At 46.5% G+C, this 17,639-nt stretch overlaps 5 protein-coding genes across 5 annotated transcripts; 1 reads left to right on the top strand and 4 right to left on the bottom strand.

Annotated features, from left to right (window-relative positions):
- Positions 1 to 1,568: 1,568 nt before the first annotated feature.
- RhiXN_10559 (integrase core domain protein) lies at positions 1,569 to 2,925 on the bottom strand (the record flags this gene model as incomplete). The annotated part of the gene is made up of 2 exons (XM_043330375.1): positions 1,569 to 1,642; positions 1,710 to 2,925. 2 exons carry the CDS (start codon positions 2,923 to 2,925, stop codon positions 1,569 to 1,571), a joined length of 1,290 nt encoding a protein of 429 aa, XP_043184472.1.
- A 46-nt stretch (positions 2,926 to 2,971) lies between these two features.
- On the bottom strand, positions 2,972 to 5,235 carry RhiXN_10560 (Retrotransposable element Tf2 protein; the record flags this gene model as incomplete). Its single annotated transcript, XM_043330376.1, has 3 exons — positions 2,972 to 4,595; positions 4,621 to 4,917; positions 5,018 to 5,235. 3 exons carry the CDS (start codon positions 5,233 to 5,235, stop codon positions 2,972 to 2,974), a joined length of 2,139 nt encoding a protein of 712 aa, XP_043184473.1.
- Positions 5,236 to 5,421: 186 nt separating this feature from the next.
- On the bottom strand, positions 5,422 to 6,348 carry RhiXN_10561 (Retrotransposable element Tf2 protein; the record flags this gene model as incomplete). Its single annotated transcript, XM_043330377.1, has 2 exons — positions 5,422 to 6,269; positions 6,339 to 6,348. The coding sequence occupies 2 exons, from the start codon at positions 6,346 to 6,348 to the stop codon at positions 5,422 to 5,424; spliced, it is 858 nt and encodes a 285-aa protein (XP_043184474.1).
- Positions 6,349 to 10,488: 4,140 nt separating this feature from the next.
- On the top strand, positions 10,489 to 12,585 carry RhiXN_10562 (oxalate decarboxylase; the record flags this gene model as incomplete). The annotated part of the gene is made up of 15 exons (XM_043330378.1): positions 10,489 to 10,641; positions 10,709 to 10,830; positions 10,883 to 10,956; positions 11,013 to 11,079; positions 11,127 to 11,154; positions 11,228 to 11,245; positions 11,304 to 11,360; positions 11,412 to 11,501; positions 11,554 to 11,808; positions 11,862 to 11,933; positions 11,991 to 12,026; positions 12,080 to 12,102; positions 12,170 to 12,246; positions 12,299 to 12,441; positions 12,505 to 12,585. 15 exons carry the CDS (start codon positions 10,489 to 10,491, stop codon positions 12,583 to 12,585), a joined length of 1,296 nt encoding a protein of 431 aa, XP_043184475.1.
- A 1,071-nt stretch (positions 12,586 to 13,656) lies between these two features.
- RhiXN_10563 (cytochrome P450 family protein) lies at positions 13,657 to 15,760 on the bottom strand (the record flags this gene model as incomplete). Its single annotated transcript, XM_043330379.1, has 10 exons — positions 13,657 to 13,731; positions 13,800 to 13,896; positions 13,960 to 14,388; positions 14,440 to 14,573; positions 14,719 to 14,906; positions 14,967 to 15,152; positions 15,204 to 15,312; positions 15,379 to 15,437; positions 15,492 to 15,648; positions 15,704 to 15,760. 10 exons carry the CDS (start codon positions 15,758 to 15,760, stop codon positions 13,657 to 13,659), a joined length of 1,491 nt encoding a protein of 496 aa, XP_043184476.1.
- Positions 15,761 to 17,639: the final 1,879 nt, after the last annotated feature.

The following is a 17,639-nucleotide window of genomic DNA, read 5'->3' on the forward strand; positions in this document are numbered from 1 at the left end:
TATAGCTGGTTGTTGTTGTAGGATAGCTTGCCACCGCCTTACGCGGTTCCTACTTAGTTATATCCGGCTGCAAGCGCCCTCCTCCTTGACGTCCTTACAGACGTCTAGGACACCCGCCACCAGTCACTGTGGACAGAGAAGAGGAATACAAGGTCAAAGGCATTACTGACGCGGAAGAACAAAACAGCAACTGGTTCTTTAGGGTCAAATGGAAAGGTTATGGCTTGGAAGAAAACACGTGGGAACCCCAGGAGAACCTCAAAAATGCGGAAAATTTTTGAAAAAATACAAGGAAGAAATGAGAAAGAAGGCCCTTGGCGCTGCCAAGGCCCTTAGAGGGGGGGCAGTGTCATAGACACCATTGATACCACGGAATTTATTCCAACTTTCTCAGATTTAAACAAAAACAAACAGACTACATTTTCAATCACGTGACTTTGGCGCTTATATCTTATGCTAAGCGCCAAGCCACGTCCCCATCCGCGCTTAATCAGCATACATAGCTACCTCCACCTATGACAACATCATGACATGTCAGTGACACATACAAATGAGTAAGGCCAACTGCAGAGCAGGGTTCTTATTGGATATGGTTTTGCATATTATACATTTGTAATTAGTTCACCTCTGTAATATAAGGAGGCCAACCAACCATGGTAACACCCAGGTCAATTGCCTCTTGTTGCATCCACTCAGTGTACAAGGGCCTTATAGCCCAGTAAATACTTAGTTAACTACTTAGAATAGTCTACACTGCCTTAAGCGGCCTTGTTGTTGTACCTTGATAGCTTGTCACTGCCTTAAGCGGTCTTGTTGTTGCAGGATAGTTGCTTGTTGCTGTAGATAGGTTTGTTGTTGCCTTAAGCAACTTTGTCTCTTTTGTACCCTGCGGCCACAAGCGCCATCCCCCTTGACACCCTAACAGACATTTAGGACAATTTCCAACCTACAGAGTAAGTTTACTTTGCATCCTTCACACCAGCCAAAAAGCTAGTGTCCTAGACGTCTGTAAGTACGTCAAGGAGGCGGGCGCTTGCGGCTGGGTAAGACTAAGTAAGAACCGCTTAAGGCGGTGGGCAAGCTACCTACAACAACGACCAACTATACTACGGCAACCAAGCCTATAAGGGCAATGGCAAGCTAGCTAAGTACAACCAAGAAGTTGCTTAAGGCAACCTAAAGCTTAGTAACTAAGTAATTGCTGGACCTAAGGTCCTTGTACAATGGGTAGATGCAACAAGAGGTAATTGACCTGGGTGTTACCATGGTTGGTTGGCCTCCTTATATATTACAGAGGAGAACTAATTACAAAATACAAGATATGCAATACCATAACCAATAAGAACCCCAATCTGTAGTGGCCTTACTCATGCATACGTGTCACTGACGTGTCATAGTGATGTCATCAGGTGGAGGTGGCTACGTGTGCAGAGGTAAGCGCGGATGGGGACGTGGCTTGGCGCTTAGCGTATGATATAAGCGCCAAAGTCACGTGATCAAAAATGTTGTCCGTTTGCCTTTGTTTAAAATCGAGAAAATGGGAATCAATTCCCTGGTATCGAGTGTGTCTACGACACTGCCCCCCCTCTAAGGGCCTTGGCAGCGCCAAGGGCCTTCTTTTTCATGTCTTTTTTGTATTTTTCTAAAATTTTTTTCGGCGTTTTTTAAGTTTTCTTGGGGTTCCCATGTGTTTTCTTCTGACCCATAACCCTTCCATTTGACTTGGAAGAACCATTCTCCGTTCCTTTCTTTGGCATCAGTGATCCCTTCCACCTCATATTCCTCTTCTCCGTCTATGGTGACTGGTGGGGGGCAATTTTCAAAGGTGCGCTTCTTGTCCCTTTTGACCTTGGATAGGAGCCCCACATAGAAAACATTGTGGATACGCATAGTTGGAGGTAGCTTGAGTTGGTAGGCGCGGTTGGAGATCTTCTCGATGACCTTGAATGGTCCTAAGCGTTGCTTGGTTAGCTTTGGGCTCAGGGTCTTGAGGTTTACGTTTCTGGAGTCCAACCATGCTTCCTCTCCAATCTCAAATTCTACTGGGTTTCCGTCTTCTCCAGCTACCATCCGTTGCTTAGATTGCTGTAAGGCGGATTCTACTTCCTTCCATTGGGCTTCCATTGCCTGGGCAAGGTTGTCTGCTTCTGGAACATCTGTTGGTACGTTGGATGGGGTTAAGGTGGGTTCCCATCCGTACAGGGCTTTGAAAGGAGTTTTTCCGGTGCTACTGTGTACGGCATTATTGTAAGCAAATTCCGCCATGGGGAGCCACTTTGTCCAGTCCCGTTGGTTGATGCCAGAGTATGCCCTTAGGAAGTGTTCAATGGACGGGTTTACTTGTTCTGTCTGTCCATCACTTTGGGGGTGATAGGCTGAAGAGTAGTGGGGGTCTATTCCTAAGCGTTTGTACAGGGCTTTTAGGAACTTATTGTTGAACACCCTTCCCCTGTCTGATATCGTCTTTTCCGGCATCCCATGGCGTTTCCAGACATTTTCCAGGAATAGGTCTGCTAGTTTGGGCGCTTTCAACTTTTTTGAACATTTGATGAAGATGCCGTACTTAGTGAAGCTGTCAATGATAACCAAGATGGAGTCAAAATTCCCGTCCTTGGGCAAATCTACTATCATGTCATAAGAGATATGTTGCCAGGGTCTGGATGGGATTTCTAGTGGCTGCAGGGGAATTGAAGCATACTTTGGTTTGCAAATACGCTGGCAGGTTTCACAGGAATCCACGTGCCAATAGGTGTTGGCGCGGATGCCAGGCCAATAGTAATTCCTGCAGATCAATTCTAACGTTTGCTGCCTCCCAGGGTGTCCAGCCAATGGGCTGTCATGGAAGATACAAAGTAGTTCCGTTCTCAGCGTTCCAACGTCAGGGACCACAATTTGTCCTTGGTAGAAGAGTAGGCCCGCTTCCATTTTGTAATCTTTGAACGCGCGTTTGATGGACAGGGGTGCCTTTGACTCATTTTGGAGGAATTGTTATTTCCTCTAGTGATTTGTCTTGGTCAAGGGCGCCTTTGATTTGGCGTTGGAGCTCCCTCTCAGGGGTGACTAGGGCAACGTTGGTGAATACGGGGTTGGGTAGCATGGTTTGATTGGCAGGGGGAATGTCCGCATGGTCAGAACGTTGTGACAGGGCATTGGGTTTACCGGATTGTTTGCCGGGACGGTATACTATCTGGAAGTTGTATCCGGCCAATAAAAGGTGCCATCTTGCATGGCGGCGGTTGAACGTCCGGGATTCTTTCCAGTATTCCAGGTTACAGTGATTGGTGAATACGGTGATGGGGTATAGAGTCCCTTCCAGGAATATGCGCCAGTACTCAAAGGAGCAAATGATTGCTAGGAGCTCCTTATTGTGTGTGTCATAATTCTGCTTGGCTCCTTTGAATGATTCAGAGAGGAAACCAAGGGGGTGTAAGCAACCATCTTCCTGCCGTTGACTGAGTATAGAACCAAGGGCCGCGCCGGATGCATCTGTTTCCAGGAAGTAGGGTTTGGCAGGGTCCGCATGGCAGAGGACAGGGGCGTTGGTGATTGCGTCCTTCAACCCTTGGAAAGCTTCTTGTTCCTTTGTATCCCATTTCCAAGGAGTGTCCTTCTTGACTAGGTTGTGTAACGGCCTAGCCATGTGGCTGAAATTGGCAATGAATCGGCGGAGGAAGTTGGCAAATCCCAAGAATGATTGAACCTCTTTGATTTTGGTAGGAGTAGGCCATTCTTGGACAGCCTGGATTTTGAGCTTATCCAAACTGAAGCCTTTATCCGAGACAATAATACCCAGGTATTCCACAGATGTCACGTGGAAGGTGCACTTTGAGGCTTTACAAAACAGTTGATTTTCCATAAGGCGCCGTAGGACTTCATGGACGTGCCGGGTGTGGGAAGCGTTATCCTTGGAGTAAATGAGGATGTCATCAAGGTAGATGATGACGCATACATCCAATAAATCCTTGAACAGTTTGTTCATGAAGTGCTGGAAGGCGGCGGGGGCATTTGTTAAACCAAAGGTCATCACCAGGGACTTGTAAAGGCCATACTTTGTTTGGAAGGCAGTTTTCCATTCGTCACCCTCCTTGACACGGACGTTGTTGTAACCCCATCTTAGATCTAATTTGGTGAATATCTTGGCGCCGCAGAGCTGGGCCATGAGGTCATCAGGACGGGGTAGCGGGTAAACGTTCTTTTTTGTCCGGTTATTTAGGCGTTGGTAATCAACTACTAATCGGCGGGAACCATCCTTTTTTGGAACAAACATGACGGGGGAACTGATTGAGGATTTACTGGGTTGGATCTTCCCAGCTTTCAACTCGTCCCTGAGCCAGTCCTTGAGTGTGGCGGACTCAGCGTCTGTCATACTGTAGAGGGGGGAGTTGAGGGGCCCTTCTTCCGTGAGCTTGATTCCAATGTTGTAATGCCGGTGCGGAGGGAGCTTGTTGAATTCTTCTTCCCCAAATACCTTAGCATACTGATGGTACTCAGGGGGTACTCCTTCAAGAGGGTTTTTGTTGGCTTCCTCCTCTTCGGCAATGGTTACTTGTTCCGGTGGGGTGAGGAAAGGAGAGGGTGCGCAGATTCCAATCAATCTCCGGGTTGTGGGCGTCTAACCACTTCAATCCTAGGATAGCGGCGTGAGATCCTGTGTTGCAGATTAGGAAGGTCTCTGTCATTTGTTTGCCATCAAAGGAAAAGGTCAGTATGGCCTTCTTCCAGATTTTGCCAGCCTGGGGGCTCGACCCATCAAGCATAGTAACGGTGCGGGGTGTAGGGAGGTCTATGAGGGGTAGGCGTAATGCCTCAGCAGTGTGTGGGTGTAGGAACAATGATGTGGCGCCTGAATCTATCAGGACTTCTAAGGGGTCCGCTTGTTTCTCTGGCTTGATTGAAATAGTGAAGAGTGGGGAGATTCTATTTTTACTATTCAATATATTACATATTTCAACAAGCACAGAGTCCTTGGGGTCCTTGCGCGCGGCAGCAGGTACCCTTATCTTTTCCCAATTGGTACTTGGAGTCTTTGCCAATCTTGGCGGTCTCTTTAGCCTTCCCCTTATCCTTGATAGGGGTGGCCTTCCAGCCCGTGTGGCATTCCGCAAACTTGTGACCTAATTTGCCGCACTTGATGCAAGCGCCGGCGGCGCGGCGGCGGTTTTGTTCTTCTTCCAACACAAAGTTTGGGTTGTTGGAGAGCTTCTTAGAACCGGTGTTTGACTGGCCGGTACTCATCCCCCTTGCGGGGTTAGTTGGTCTGCTAGACTTATTATCCTTTGGTGGATGGCTAGCACACTCCTCACGGAGGGCGTTATCAATGACAAGTGCTGCATTTTGCAGCTCTAAGAGGGTACGGGGGCGGTGCTCGCGGGTTGCAATTTGACGGCTGACCTCCCAATGGAGGCCACGGGCAAACTGGCCTCAAAGGGCCGCGTCATTCCAGTCCAGTTCCATGGCCAAGGTCCTGAACTTTGTGATATAGTCTGCGCAAGTGCCGGACTGGGTGAGGGTGGTGATTTTCCGCTCAGCGGCCCTTGTGGCGTCAGGGTTGCCAAATGCTGCCAGGAATTCCATTTTGAAGCCCTCGACCGTTTGAATGATAGCCCAGTGTGATCCAAGCTGGTCAAGGTGTGGATGGGCCCATGCCCTGGTGGAGTCCTTCATGTTCATCAGGAGGAAGGATAGAACCTCCTGATCGGTTGGGAACATCCGCAAGTTAAGGCGGGTCCAGGCCAGCATCCTGGTCAGCCACTGCTTTGCCTTGCTTCCTATTTTGCCTGTGTAGGCATTGGGGTGGTCAACCTTGACCGGAGCGGGGTAGTGGGCTGCTGGAGCCAGAGGGAGAGGGGCAGGTGCTCCAATCGGGGATTGGAGACGCGGAGATGTAGGGGGAGATGGGACTCGCGGGGGCACTGCTTGGACAGGAGTGGGTTGGGCAAAGGCGGGGAGCCCCTTGGATGGTTTGGGCCAGAATGAGACCCAACTAGTCAATCCAATAGGGTTGGCTTTTGAAAAGGGGCGTGGCGTTGCTTCCACGGCCGGGGGTTTTGTATCTTCTGGGGTCCGGGGCCCGTGAAGTTGGAGGCTTCTAAGCCCATCCTTGACAGTATTGACGGCTTGAGAGATGTTCTCAAGATTGGTGCGGGCCTCAACCCCTGCTTCTTGGACTTCTTCCACTTTCCGCTCAAGATGCTCAACTTGGCCAAGGAGGCCAAGGAGGAGGCTTGTGATCCGTTCGAGGGAGACTTCCCCAAGTTTGACATAGGGGGCTGCCGGAAGGTGGGGTTCCAACTCTCCTTGATTGATTGGGGAGCGGGTTCAAGAGGTTGGCCGGGAACGGGTTGCCATGGTATGTGTTGGCGGGTAGGAGCGGCCAGCGTGAGAAGATGCACGCGACAAGGAGCGAGTGGGGGTGCGCGAGGTAATGATGGGCAAGTGGTGGGGAATGAGGGCTGTATAGCCAGGGGTGCCTATATCAGGACTTATGAGCGCTTTGCTATGCAAACGCTAAACCTCTGCGTCAAACAACCTAGCGTTGGACAGTAAGTGCCGCTAATTACAGCCGTGGGCGGGCGTAATGTAGGGTCTTGTTTCTGCAAGCAGGTGTATCTGCTGTCTGAGGTTGCTGGTAACAGGTGCGGCAACCTTGGGTATGCGGACGATTAGAACCCGTCTGCCTTATAGCAATTTGGTACTACCTGGGGCCAACGCTAGTTTGATTATTGATAGCAAAAGGCAAGCCCAATCAGGTGTTTTCCCTTGTGCTAGTACAGGGGGCCTTCTCGTTTGTTGGTATGAGTGGTTGTGCTTGGTGGGCACGGTTTGCAACCAACTTAAGGTCGATTACCTAGTGTCCTAGACGTCTGTAAGGACGTCAAGGAGGCGGGCGCTTGCGGCCGGTAAGACTAAGTAAGAACCGCTTAAGGCGGTGGGCAAGCTACCTACAACAACCAACTATACTACGGCAACCAAGCCTATAAGGGCAATGGCAAGCTAGCTAAGTACAACCAAGAAGTTGCTTAAGGCAACCTAAAGCTTAGTAACTAAGTAATTGCTGGACCTAAGGTCCTTGTACAATGGGTAGATGCAACAAGAGGTAATTGACCTGGGTGTTACCATGGTTGGTTGGCCTCCTTATATATTACAGAGGAGAACTAATTACAAAATACAAGATATGCAATACCATAACCAATAAGAACCCCAATCCGTAGTTGGCCTTACTCATGCATACGTGTCACTGACGTGTCATAGTGATGTCATCAGGTGGAGGTGGCTACGTGTGCTGAGGTAAGCGCGGATGGGGACGTGGCTTGGCGCTTAGCGTATGATATAAGCGCCGAAGTCACGTGATCGAAAATGTTGTCCGTTTGCCTTTGTTTAAAATCGAGAAAATGGGAATAAATTCCCTGGTATTGAGTGTGTCTACAACAGCTAGAATTGCTGCATATCTATCCTGAAACGGGTATATGAGTCTCCACCCATCTACACTCCACCACATGTCCCAACAAGGTTAATTCAGCAACTTGCAACAAACCTTACTTTATGTTCTTGAACTTTTCTACATTGAGTACTATTTTACGGCAGATAATGAGGTTTTTAGTACAGCTTTTTGTACGTTCTGTGCGTGTCCTTTCCAGCTCATTTTACAACTCTTACCTGATTTTTCTAAAGGATCCAGGCATCACATTCTTGCTTCCAAAGTATACCTACTCAAGTTATACTTGGCCACATCATGAAGCCTGCACATTGTCCTAGACGTCTGTAAGGACATCAAGGAAGGGGGCGCTTGCGGCCGGATGTATCTAAGTGAGAAACCGCGTAAGGCGGCGGCAAGCTATCCTACAACGGCAACCAGCTATACTACGGTGACCAAGGCCGTAAGGGCAATGATCAGCTATGTAACTACAACAAGGAGGCTGCTTAAGGCGGTGTGTACTGAGTGACTAAGTAGGTTACTGGGCTTAAGGCCCTTGTACAGTGGTGGGATGCAACAAGAGGTAATCAACCTGGGTGTTACCATGGTTGGTTGGCCTCCTTATATATTCTACAGTGAGACTAATTACAAATACATTATATGCAATACCTAATCCAATAAGAACCCCGCTCCGCAGTCAGCCTTACTCATGCATACGTGTCACTGATGTGTCATAATGATGTCATCAAGTGGAGGTGGCTACGTGTGCTGAGGTAAGCGCGGGTGGGGACGTGGCTCGGCGCTTAGCATATGATATAAGCGCCGAAGTCACGTGATTGAAAATGTTGTCCGTTTGGCTTTGTTTAAATCCGAGAAAATGGGAATAAATTCCCTGGTATTGAGTGTGTCTACAACACACATCTTGATCCTTGAGCTTTATATTGGCATTGTATCCATTTGTATCAATATCTGTTACAACCTCCTGAATTATACCACTGGATTTGCCGGATTCTTCTATTATTTTTAGTATTTTTTATGGACTTGATATCTCATGTTTTTTGATCACGTGATCTTGGCGCTTACTATGCCAAGATGCTGCGCCAAGATGCCGTGCCAAGGGCGCTTAGGAGAAATCCACGCTTCTGCGCAGCCTGCAGCACGCTTCTCATTTCACACATGTACTTCTTTTCACACGCGCACAGACCATGTAAATAGTGCGCCTACTTCTATATATACAGCAGGGAAATTGCTTGGAGACCCCAAGTCAATTTTACCTTGTCTCTTACTCATTAGAGAAGGTAGCCAGCCAGCTAAGTAGCAGGCCCCCTAAGTAGTTCACATGCTCACCCCCCTACATTCACCTATCACACCTCCCAGGCCTAAGGCCCCTTTGTACATAGATCCCAGTAGAAGTCTGCCCTAAGCAGCAGTAGTTTAGCCTAGTTAGTTAAGTTAGACCAGTGTAGCTTGTAGTAGTATGGCCTTAAGCGCCTGCCTCCTCCAGCGTGTACCCACCTTACAGTGGTGTACAACAATATCCATGAATCTATGATCCAAAATGCAACCAGCACTTTGTCTTGGAATTGTCACGTAATGGGGTATTTTTTAAAACACATATTCATTTTACAGACAACAATGCTGATTGAGTATATCATCCGTAGCCAGAAACTACTCTTGGAAAGCAGCCCTTTCCTGCGGAAGCATAAATTGGAAAACTTGCAAATGCATGCGGTATACTACAAGACTATATTGATTTGAATGCACTGCGTGTATGCTACCATATAGCACAATAACCCTAAGTAAATTATCATAAAACATGGCAAGATGATAAAATCTTTGAGACTACATTTTGTGATTACAAACTAATGTGGATATACAGCACCCACTGCCCAAACTCCTTCTCCCCAACCTTCTTGCGTAGCCCTGCAGCAGCATAATGGACTGCTCTCCATTCCCAACCTTCCCAGCCTTCATCAACATCTCATACACCTTATCAGCCATAAACGGCGCATCCCCATTCATCACAGACCACATTGACGCAACCACGCTTGGATACCCCTGCCAAGTTCAGGTCTTGCTCTACACTTCATAGATTAACATTGCTGCAATAACAATGGGTGTCATAGGGTATGCTCACTTTATTGTTCTTTTCCAATCTTTTGTGTGGTTGAATACATAATTTACTAAGGCCCCAATTTCATACTAAGTGCATCTATTTTCTGCAATTGATAATGGGCTCTGCTTGTGGGCAGCCTTGTCCTCGAAAGGTTCTCCACGAGTCACGTGACGCTCGTTACTCTGGGACAGATCAAGATATTAATATCCGACCCAGGCGTGATCCAGGCATATCCATTATGGTCACTCCAGCAGACAAGTCAACCTCAGTTGTATACTGTCGATCTTTTTCAAAATATCTCCTCTTCAAGCTTTTTCATTGAATAGGAATGCGTGATTCCTACGGATGACTGAGCCTGGAATCAGCACGTCATCAAGCGCCCATTGCGGTGGCCTCTCCATACACCCTCCCTTTGGCCACACTATCATAGAACTATGTATATCTACTGGTGACTAACTCCCGTATAATCTGATTGTGTAGTTCTGGATTTCGTAATTTGCAGATGTTCTAATTAAATGTACGGCCGACGCAACAGATATAGATACAGGTCGTAATCATAGATGATATTCACTGCTTCTCGGACACGCCACACCATTCAGTCAATTTACATGCGCTCCATGCGTCCCCTGCTTTTCAGCATCTTGTATATAATTGTTCAAGCCAGCTAGGAATAGCAACTGCAACATCTTGAGATGTGGGGAATTAATAATATACGGCCTCCGGCGCCGGCCTACCCTTACGCGTCTGCGGACTTTGTACTCGGGGCGATCCTGATTTGCTTCTTGGTTCGGTTATTGTTGCCCTCCAATACATTGCACCAACGTACAAGTCTATCTTATGGCACGCTCTATTCAACAAACTGGTCCTGGAATCTGGTATATAAACTTTCGTATTTCTTGGTTGATCCATCATCAACAGAATCAACTCTTCTACTTTCTTAAAAGATAGTGTTTTCACCATGCGTATGTCCCTTGCTCTAGCTCTAGCTCTTTCCACGGGTGTTCTTGGTGCCCCGGCCCCGGCTGCAGATACGAAACCATCGGCCACAAAGGATTCCCACTACTATATTCTCGTCCAAGTCTGCAGGACCTTCACCGACGACCGACTCATTGTATCCTAGCCCAACAGTCCCATACGCTTCGGAAGATCTGAACGAGTCATACCTTGATAAATTTCAGAACGAATTACCAGAGCCCATTCGCGGATCGAGAGGCGCAAACATCCTTGGCCCTCAGAACGTCGAGCTCGATCGTCAGAACCCTGACATCCTCGCACCCCCAACTACAGATAGCGGTTCGGTGTAAGTACCCAGTACATTAGCATCAGTGGCTATCTAACCTATCAACACTCAGCGAGAACGTCAAATGGCCATTCAGTCTGTCACACAACCGTATTCAGGATGGCGGTTGGGCGCGTCAGCAGAACGGTACATCGTGGGCGGTGGCAGCGTGATGATTTAGACTCCTGACAAACTATACGTAGTCCATTCGATGCCAATCGCGACAACTATAGCTGGTGTAAATATGCGTCTGAAAGCAGGAACGATGCGGTGCGTCATGCTAGTATTTTAAATTATCCATATTGACAGTTTGATAGTGAAATGCATTGGCATATCACTGCGGAGGTAGGTGCATCATATAGTAATTTAGTATTCGCAAATATTCAATATCGATGACGTCATGATTATATTTATTAAGTGGGCATATATCCTGGAGGTGTGTAGTTATCTTTCGGTTAACTTTGGCTGCCTGACAGCGAGTCCGGATATTATAGGGAAGCTGCCGTATTGTTGTCGTGAACACTGAAGGCCAGAATTATATAGCTGATGTTGTATGTACCCAGAAGTAGTCCTATTATTCTCTGAACTACCCTCCGATATAGTATCCGGGAGATCTTTGGTACTTTCCACCCGGTATCCCCCATGTCCTTCAGGGCCTTAATGACACCGCTGACGGCTGTGAATTCCTCCTTGTATGTGCATTATATGCCTTCCATTTTCACTACTCTCACTTCTCCTTTGTAGGTCTTCGACGATGGGGAATTCAGTGAAGATTCTACTTTCTCGGTTACAGACTGGGCATCCCATATCCCCAAGGAAGTCTTGAGCCGGAACTTCAAGGTCAATGCCTCAGCTTTTGATCACATTCCTGACCGCGAGTTGTATATGATCCCAACTGCGGTACCGACGGGTACTCCCGAAGAAGAAGGGGTCAAGAGCCCTCAAGGTGTATCTACTTTACCTTACACGTTTGCTGCCAGCAAGATCAACGCCACCGAAGTATGTTCGCACCAAACTTGATTCGGAATCCAATATCTAAACAGTTCTGCTAGGTTCCGGGTGGAACAGTCAAGGTCGTCGATTCACGCACATTCAAAGTCAGCAAGACTATTGCACTTGCAGAGGTATGCAACTGAGTGGCAATTACATTGCTTCAATACTCACTTTATCTTTTCGTATAGGTGACTGTTGAGGTTGGAGGAATGCGTGAACTTCATGTGAGTGAATCACATTTTTCCCAAAATAGAGAACTGACTGGGACACTCGCTAGTGGCATCCAACCCAACCCGAATGGTCTTACTTTATGTCATTATCTAATAAAGCAACGCTCATAATCTAAGCCGTTGACTCTCTTATCCAGTGAGGGAAATGCCCGCATCACTGTGTTTGCAGCTGAGGGTAACGCACGCACTTTCAATTATCAACCGGGAGATATCGGTAGGGCATTTCTTCGTTGGGTCCTCCAAGATCTCAACAACTTCCAACCCAGGTTATGTCCCGCCATCATTCGGGCACTATGTTGAGAACATTGGAAACACAACGCTCAAGCTCCTTGAAATTTTCAACTCCGACAAGTATGAAGACATTTCACTGAATCAATGGCTGGCGCTCACACCGCCTGATATGGTCAAGGTGTGCCTGCTCGGTTTTTTTCTTCAGGTGAATAATTTTGTGCTCACTGCCTGAAAATTTCAGGCTCACCTACAGCTGAGCGACGACACCATTAGCAAACTGCAAAAAGTAAAGCCAGTTGTAGTTGGGCCTGGTCTCCTTTAACCTACTTCAGTCAAATTCCAGCATGAGACAATAACTGTATTGATCATCGCTTAGTTGTAAGCCTTAATAATATAATAATTAGTATTTATTTGTACTGGTAGAGAAAGAGCACCTCGAATTCATCTGTCTTTCCGTTTGTCAGACATTTATCATAAAGGCTCGGATATGGATCGGAGCTCTAACTCCAAGGGCGAAGAGATGAGCGTGCAGAGGTCATATTTGAGTCTATAGTCTATTAATGATTTACGTGGAGAAGAGGATAAATAGTTCACTCAGCCAGTTTGCGTTTGATAGGCACAGTCGAGTGCACAATTTCCGCTTGTCGCTGGCTGTACCACATTTTGCCTCATCCCTCTTATATTATGGTGGGAAATTCGTACACAGGGAACCATTCGCCTATAGTTATAAGCTGCAACCTATAGAACTATCGCGATGAAGGTACTTATACTGCAGTATATACTTTAGCTAGTACCTTCTGCCCTATATATAGGTATATATGAGAGATTGATTTCTGAAAATTGTATCTGGAATCACAGATACACTGAGTTATATTAGTAAACCGCCGGAGATCATATGATGGGCCACAATCAGCATGTTTACGATCGTACGCCCGTAGATTCAAGCCCGATTATATAAAACATATTTATTTAATATTCCCAATAGGTCAGCAATCTTGGTCGGATACCCGAACCATACCAACTTGGCCGTGTGACGAGCCTACTGGCGCATAGATATGGGATATATAACTTCAGGTTCTCACTACCATGATAATTTGTATGTACAGTGCGAGACGCCTTGATCTACGGAACTTATAATTATTGTAATCTTCCAGAAGTCCAGGGACATGAAATAATAAATCCCTAGAAAGCTCATTTGCCGACACGTCTCAGTCGATTTCTAAACTATGGTTCTTCACCTTGATTGGGAGTTCTGATATTTTTATTTCTAATGCGGTAACAAGTAATTTTACTGGATACTATCGGTTTACTAGTCAATATTACAGAATCAGGTCACGGACACATGATGTAGCCACGATCAATAGTTTCCCGTGGCAATAGAAGCGCAGCCCTATCATGGAACACTCCTCCGACGGATACTGACTTCACATTTGGCCGTTTGTCGTGCGAATGCTTCACGAATAACGATCTAATTGTATGCGGCGTTGTTAATATTGATATAATCGAGGGTCGTGTACGCATCATAATTACTCATACCTTGGTCGTAGGAAGTGCCTCAACTTGATAACGACGAAATAGGGTAGCCACAATCAACATCAGATCCATATACGCCAGGTTCCGGCCGATACAGGCTCTGTAAGCGTTTAATATTGTTAGCACACTGTAAATCAAAGGTATATTAACCAGTAGAACTGACCTTGGTCCTATTGAGAATGGCACGAAGTATTTGTTCAGAGTGCCAGCACCGTCTTCCAGCCAACGTCCAGGCCGAAAATCACTAGCGTCATTCCCCCAGACGCTTGATCGATTGGTCGTGTATGAGGGAACACTAATTACGCTCCCTGCCTCGAACGTCTGGCCAGCAACGGTGATCGTCTTCCCGGATGGAACAGTCCGAGGCATGCCTGTGCCGACCGTCGAATGGATCCGCAATGCCTCTTTAATACATGCATCCAAGTAAGGCAGGTTCTTTATCATCTCATAGTAAACTACCGCATCGTTTGGCGGCGCCTTGCCACTAGTTTCTTCGGATGAGTCATATGGGACATGGAGATCGAGTTCAGCTTGTAATTCTCGCTGGACCTCCGGATGAATCGCCAAGTGGTAGCATAAGGAGCTCAGTGTGCTAAGAAAGTATAGTTAGCCAAATTCAAATGACTAGCACATTGCTACTTACTTGCTCGTTGTGTCGCTTCCAGCAACAAGCAGCATTACAGCCTCCGCATACAACTCATTAGCAGACAAGGGACTACCGTCATCATTCTTTGCTTCAAGGAGTTTGTCGACCAGGTCGATACCGCGCCCTCCATACTCTGAGTTTTATAGAACCTCGTTTGATTCTTGCCTCCACCGAAGCTGTGGCTAGCTTTAAGAGATTTATCCTATTGTTGGTCCCTGAAATGTTCCACGGGAGTAATCGAAGGAGCCTATGTGCCCACGAAGGGAATACGCCTACTGTCATGCCAGTGAATGCTGCGCCAGCTATCGTTTCAATTACTGGAACTCGCATTGTCCCGCGCACGGGTTGTCCAGATGCATCGATAGACTCGATAGATGGTGAAGAATCTGTTTGAGCCTGAATAAGCCCGAATGGAGATCCTAGCGCGAGATCGCCAATAATGTCGAACGCAAGATAGGAGAACTCTATATACGTGTGAGTTGATACTATAATCATACTTAGGGTTCAATGCGGATGTAACTCACGAGCGCAAACATTCATTGTTGCCCGCCCATTGTTTGCAACCCAGTTGGGACCCGAGGTTCCGCGAGCAGCTTCCTCGCATCGTAGGTCCCATTGTACACACAGCTGCCAAATAAGATTGCGCACTCGGGGTTGGAAATCAAGGACATTCTGCGGACTGAAGGCATTGGCTAGGCGTCTGCGTTTCTCTGGATTCTGAGCTCGCGACATTATCTTTACTTAATATCCAGGTCACTTACTAGAGTGTTCAGCCTTATCCTGTGTATTAAACGTATTCGTGTTGGGACCATTTCGGAACGAATGGTAAAAGTCGGATTTCAGAACCCCACTGCCATGCCCATACACTGTCTAATGAATTTTTTCTTTAGTGCTTGAAAACCTCGGGGGGGATTGGCGGCATATTGGATATCATACCTCTAGAGCATCTGGATCGGAAATGCTGATATGATTAGGTCCAAGTCGCACAAAAGTACCTACGGAGAACATCAGCGACTGAATATACGAACGGAACGGATACATATGACTACCATATTTCGCGTGTAGCTGCTTTACAATCTCACTATGGTTACCGGCCCGCACAACGCGGTACATCCACCAATTTGTGAACCCAGCCAAAGGTGGTCCAGGGAATCGATGGCGGTAGTTGTACGGATCAAGCAAGTAAGGAGCTACGTAAAAAACCACCTAAAAGGACGTGTAAATAAATATACATCCAACGACTAAGCAAGTAGAGATTCACCATTAGTGCGCCAAGTGCTGCAGAGCATTGAATGAGACAAGACGAGTCGGTATCCATAGCTTTAGGTGTTGAAGCTTATTGTGAGACCTTCGCCGCCTCTCGGGCCTCTTTTATATGCAAAGATCCTACAAGAGCAAACATATTCTTCGTAGCTATATACCGCGAAGCTGACAGATGGTCCCACGAATTCGTGTATCTACAGTATTCGAATAGATGCAGCAATTTCATACATCGAAGCCCGTCACTCGACCGGGTGGCACATGTAGGCCGACAGATGAGCGGGGTTGCAGAATACAGTAACGTCACTTCCAATGTAACTTTAGTTGACTTCTTCCCAGTGCTATAAACTGTTGAGATTACATGGTATATGTTACAATGTAGTTTATATTGTAATATTTGGCTAACTTGACTGTGATCAGACCAAGTTAATTGGTCATAAACAGGACATGCATGGAGAAAATCGATAGCGGTATAGCATTGAAACTCTCAGGAATACCTAACATAATTTGCGAGGAATACGTAACTCACCTAGACGTCTTGAATAGAAAGGTTGCGCTGGACTATGACCTGCCATGCATTACGTTATATACGCGTTTATTACTGTAAGGTTTCGTTGCCGCTCCGTTGATTGAGCGGCCGCAGATCACTGAGTCAGGTCAAAGAAGAAAGCATGGTAGAGTACCTTGGTCGAGGACAAAGCTTGCAAGTATACCTAATGGTCTAGTTGAGCCATGACAGTGACGAGAACACAACTTGCTCCCAAGCACTGTACAAGGTTATAATGCTGAAAATCAGTGCGTGTGTTTAAGTGAAAATTGAGCTGAAATCAAGATCAATACATACTGATTTTAGGTATCAATTCTTTCATAGTCTGATTCATGCTGAGGGAGGCGTACTAACATTGTAATTTTCAGGCCATATCCTACTGAAAAAATGAATCTTTTACTGATGTACTGATTTCCAGGATCTTATCACACCACAGTGAAGGAATTGAAATCAAAACGTGACTCATGATTAAGCAACTTAATCTGTTCATATACGGATTAGAAAGTCAGCTGGATGACCTCCAGTCCTCATAATCTTTAGAAGCTAGAAAAGACTTCTGTGATATTGCATATATAGGCTGTTGGAATTGATCAAACCTGTATGTTTGGCATGAAACATATCATGCTATAAAAATATGATGGGTTTGTCGAGAGCAAGCTTTAATAGGATACAGTCGCATGGACTAAAATGTGTTGTAAAGATACCTGTGTGGAATCGTTTCTTAGTTCGGGGATAGTTGGGATAAAGTATATTACCAACAAAGTTTCAACTTAATAAATTTGCCGTTACAACAAGAACATTTGTGGCAAGAGTATTTATAGATATGATTAATAGTCAGATTGTCGGATACCTCATTTTATTTGTTCAAACCGTGCTTTATTCTGGCACTTTCGTATATGGGATGTGTGCGTTCTGTACGCGGCACGATTGCAGGTGAGAGAGCTCGCAGGCGGCCTAAGGACATTGGCCGAATCACCCAAAGCTGAAACTACCTGGTTCGAAGGCTCGGGATGGCAGAGCCGCGAAAAATGGACAAATGTATAAATCGAATCAGACATACAACAAATACTGACTGATTGGTGGGTAGCTACTGAAAAACACGAGGACACATTAAGCCCTTGCGTTTAGTGTGTCATTCCGAGTCCCCAGTATGGAATGACATTTGGAGAACTTATGTGATCACGATCACGAATCTTCGCCCTCGGCTCAGTGTCGTGTGGAGTGCCTTCGAACGCTGGGCTCATCAGCTGGTCATTCAGGGAGGGAGGGAGGGAGAAAAGTCTAGTTGATAGTGAGATGTGGCTGGGGGCATGACTATGGAGACGAATGAAACTTCACTAGTACTAGCTGGCATTCACATAGGTATCTGTTTGCGGTAATGCAACCCCAC

The sequence above is a fragment of the Rhizoctonia solani genome, chromosome 11 (assembly GCF_016906535.1).
Source record: "Rhizoctonia solani chromosome 11, complete sequence".
Lineage (NCBI taxonomy): Eukaryota > Fungi > Basidiomycota > Agaricomycetes > Cantharellales > Ceratobasidiaceae > Rhizoctonia > Rhizoctonia solani.